Source organism: Cajanus cajan, chromosome 1 (assembly GCF_000230855.2).
Source record: "Cajanus cajan strain Asha chromosome 1, NIPB_CcT2T_4, whole genome shotgun sequence".
In the NCBI taxonomy this organism is placed as follows: domain Eukaryota; kingdom Viridiplantae; phylum Streptophyta; class Magnoliopsida; order Fabales; family Fabaceae; genus Cajanus; species Cajanus cajan.
This window is the reverse complement of record NC_138517.1, coordinates 73,741,128-73,745,787: the sequence shown is the minus strand read 5'-3', so window position 1 is coordinate 73,745,787 and position 4,660 is coordinate 73,741,128. Positions and strand designations below refer to the sequence as shown.

Here is a 4,660-nt window from a genome sequence, read left to right as displayed (position 1 = left end):
CCAAATGTGTCCCACCGGGTGTGCCAATTTGTTTATGGAGGATTTCATTCGTAGGTTCTTTTATTTGAACTAGCACAATTTCAATGTAGGCGTGTGTGACATGACAGATTTTGTGACTTTTCAGCGATGAATCATACAAACAGCATGTGGAGTTGTTAGTACCAAAAAATGAATTCGGAGAAACTCGAAAAACAAGGGTGCTTGAAAATCCTAGATGATCGAGAAATGGCAGAGAAGTTTCTAAAGAAGGCATGCGAAGCTTGAAGAGAATCAAGAGATACGCGAAGACATTTTTCATGAAACTCTAAAAATCCTTGGACCGGGAAGGATGCTGCCCAGGGAAAGGGGCTCATGGCCTCGCAATCTCTCAAAGTTCAAGCAGAATCAAGAAACATTCAAGTATATTTTTCGATGGTTACTCGAAATCCCAAGAGTCCGGACATATATGAATACATTTCATAGCCTCTCAGAATGGAGAACTTAAAGGAGACATGATTTAGGAGTGGTTGAAGTAACATGGGATAAGTGTCAAAGGCTATAGAATAGTTTGGGGAAGTTAACGAGCAGTTCCAAGAATTATCTAGAGACGGGCCCGGGAGTAGGCCACTACGTGGAAGTTTAGAACGGTTATGCACTTCCGGGGTGCGTCAGAAACAGTTATTTTTTCCCAAATCTTTGTCTATAAATTAAACGAGCCATGCTTGTAGCAAGGTGTCAGAAATCTAATTCCCACAATACCTCACACACACTCCGCAGCCTGCGCATAAGGCATATTGTGCATACGAGACAACTTTGGGTATGATTTCTTGACCACCTTTCTTTTTCCTTTTTTAGGAGTAGCGTAGCATAGCATAATCTAGCCTAGTGTAGTGTAGTCATTTTGAACATGTGTCGTTATCCTTACGAATTGTAATTTTGTTACCATTTAATGAAGGATATGATTTCTGCAGCCAATACACATGTCATCTGTTCGATTCACTTTAATTATTACATGCATGAATTTGATTGTACAATTAGCATAGATCTTCTGATGTGCTGAAACAAGCAAAGATCTTCTGAAGTGCTAAAACTGGATAGATCTTCTAACGTGCTCAAAATAGTGAGCATAGATCTTTTGGAGTGTCAAACTAGCATAGATCTTCTGAAGTGCTAAAAAAAATGAGCATAGATCTTCTGATGTGTTGTAACAACACCCTAATTTAACTCTATTTGTTGCTTGTATGATTTTATTTTTTCACTGAAATTCTTCGATTCTGTCACGCCACGAACACACATAAATTGAAACGTGAACTCGTGCTAGTTCGAACAAAAAGAACCTACGAACGAAATCCTCCACAAACAAATTGGTACGCCTGGTGGGACTTGTTTGGTGATCTTAATCGAACTAAGTGAACTAGTTTTGTGTGTGTTTAATTTTTATGAGACTTAGAAGTGGGAGAACTATGTCTACATCTAGCAAAAGAGATGTGCTTAATGAAGAACAGGGTAATGGAGAAAATCGGAATACAATTCAAGAAAATGTGCCAAATGAGACCAGGGGGGCAATGTCTCCACCTCCTATAAATATTCCGAACTCCGCGGGATTTCTGAATGCGTCACAAGAAATGGTGAACGCTACCCGCGAATACCCATGGGGGATGCCTCCGAATTGGAGAAGTACCCAGCCCATGAGCATAGAAATGCCAATACCATATTCTGGGCACAATCCTCAAATGCAAATATCATTATATGGGTATAATGCAGCCCCAAATGGGATGGGCTTTATCATGCACGATCCTCACCAGCATGTTGGCACATGCCAAGAAGGGTCGTTGGTTCGACAAAGTAATTATATACCCACGGGTATAAGCAATGAAGCTATGATAGCCCTTCGACAACAAATGGATCATAGTAACCACGACATGGTAAATTTGTTGTCTACACAAATGCATAACATACTCACACCCCTGTAGAGCTGATGAGTAAAATAGGTGATAAAATTAATGATAATCGGCTCTCGAGAGATACGAGTGTTAATCTGAATGGCCTCGAAAATCCAACCATCAATGAAACAAATATTCGGGAGATTAGAAATCGTATCAATCTCAACCAAGGGAGACCTCTAAGAAGTGCTGAGGAAAATTTAGATCATATAGTCGAGAGGGTACTGAATAGGCACGGATTTGAAACGGGGCGAAATGAGCACCCTAACATTGTATCTTCCTTTCTTGACTATATTACCCAATCTAAGCTACCCAGGGGGATGAAAATCCCAAAATTCTCGAAATTTGCAGGAGAGTTAGGTGAATCCACCGTAGAACACATAGCGAGATATCTAGTCGAGTGTGGAGACCTAGTGGGTAATGAATATTTGAAAATGAAATATTTTCCAAGTTCACTAACCAAACATGCTTTTACGTGGTTCACGACTTTGCCACCTAATTCGATAATTACTTGGGCACAATTAAAAAGGAGTTTCCACGAAAACTTTTTTCGAGAGGAAACCAAGATGAGAATAGTTGATTTGATGAATATAAAGAGGCAACATCATGAGACACTAGATGAATATTTGAACAGATTTAGGCAATTAAAGTCTCGATGTTACACGAATATTCCAGAGCATGAGTTGGTAAAAATTGCAGCCACCGGGTTGGATTTTTTGATTCGAAAGAAACTTGTGAATGAACAATCGAGAGATATGGCTCAACTAGCGGAGAAAGTGAGACGAATTCAACAAATTCGAGCAGAGAAGGAAAGGTTGAGAAAATTTGACAAGTTCGTTCGAAAAGAAAAAGTGGCATATTTAGACAATATGGACGTTAACAATGACAATTATTTCGAATGTCTAAATGAAGAAATGGAAGTGAACTTAGCTGAATTGCAACCTGGGCCAACCTATCAATGCCAATTATTAAAACCTGAGGAAAATAATATAGAGGTCAAATCGAATAGAAAATATAGCTTCGATATAACGAAAGCTGATAGAATATTTGATATTTTACTGAAAGATAAGCAAAGTATACTTCCAGAAAATCATAAAATTCCTCCTTTTGAACAAAGGAAAGGGAAAATTTTTTGTAAGTATCACAACATGTATGGTTACTAGACTAATAATTGTGTACGTTTCAGGGACATGATCGAGAAAGCGATTACTGATGGTCGCTTGGCTTTCGAGGAGAACGAAATGAAAGTTGATACTGATCCATTCGCTGCACAAGTAGGATATGTGGAACCTCTCCCGATGGGGATCAATGTGCTTGAAATCGATATAGTTGATCTGGTTGTGAACGAAGAGGAAGTTGTTGAACCTATTACGGATGAAAAACTGGAAGAGCTCTTAGATGATTTCGTGAAAGAACAAGAACCCATTTATCTGAAAGAGGGGAACAATTTGCTTGATTTCCTTTCGAGAAAGAAAGAAGATGATCGGGAAGTTATGCTTTGCCCGAGATGTAGTACTGTGTTTGATAGATCAGCAGCTAAGGCTTTCGAGGAATCTGAAATTATGAAAAATTATAAAGCTGAGAAGGCTCGAGGAAAGTCGAAAGTGAACACTAGCATAGTGATGCGTCAAGTTCACATGCCACAAGGTAGTTGCGCCTATGGCTCCCATCGGAAAGTTGGAGATGTACAACTCCTCCCGAGATGGTAATACATACCTACCCATTGGGAAGTGGACTTCTCCACAAAGGCCCAATGCTTGAATGGGTTGGGGAAAGTAAATCATGAACTACTCGAAAAACCCATTTTCTAGAGGACCCAGATTTATGCCAAACATGCAGGGAGGTTCTGGAAAAGGAATTAAATATCCTTTTAATGGCCTTACCAAGACTCAATGGAGAAGGCAACAAAGAATGAGAAAGGCAACTTTTGAGGGAAGCAAAGGTAACCGATTTTCAATTCCTGTACCTTACGAAAGTGAGGCATCTAAGAAATTCGCAGAGGATGAGGAGGATTTGATTACAGATTGTTTTGAAAGTGGCTTCGAGGATTCTCTCGAAGATATTTGTGGAGTGGTGTCAATCCTACCCTCTGAATATGTTGAAGCAATGGAATCTATGAATGAACAAGAAGACATACATCGTGAAGATTTTTTCGGTGACCCCAACTATGAGTCAAAAATAATATGGGTGAATCAAATATCTCGAGTTATTCCAAAGTTTAATTCAGCAATGTTCGATTCACCTACCCCAGAAATGAAGGACCATCTGAAACCTTTGCTGTTGACCCTTATGATCAAAGAAGTTGAAGTCAACAAAGTTCTGGTGGATGGAGGTGTTGCTATAAATATACTCCCATAGACGATGCTGAAACATTTTGGGAAAACTTTGGCAGATCTGAAACCTCACAATATCCTCATTTCTGATTATGCTAGAAAACCTTCTCAACCGGAAGGGATGATACTGTTAAATGTGCAAATTGGGAGTGTGAGAAGGACCACCATGTTTATTGTGACTCCCTCGAAAGCTAACTTCAATGTGCTGTTAGGAAAAGAATGGATCCACGGAATGGGAGCATTACCTTTGACAGTACACCAAAAAATATTTTTCTGGAATGATGATGAATTAGCAGTGTTGGATGCAGATCAGAAAGAGTATGAGACGGAAATGTATTTCGCAGATCAACAAATTACTGCATTCGCAAAAACTAAGCCTTTCGACGCCATAGACCCATATGTCTT

The 4,660-nt window shown here is 39.4% G+C and overlaps 1 protein-coding gene across 1 annotated transcript; it reads left to right on the top strand.

Moving 5' to 3' along the window:
• The first annotated feature begins 1,957 nt into the window (after window positions 1-1,957).
• Window positions 1,958-3,085, top strand: LOC145955526 (uncharacterized). The gene has a single exon (XM_083070366.1). The coding sequence runs from the start codon at window positions 1,958-1,960 to the stop codon at window positions 3,083-3,085; it is 1,128 nt and encodes a 375-aa protein (XP_082926492.1).
• Window positions 3,086-4,660: the final 1,575 nt, after the last annotated feature.

Coding starts and splice junctions, on each gene's coding strand:
- LOC145955526 (XM_083070366.1), top strand. CDS start 1,958: ATGAGTAAAATAGGTGATAAAATTAATGATAATCGGCTCTCGAGAGAT.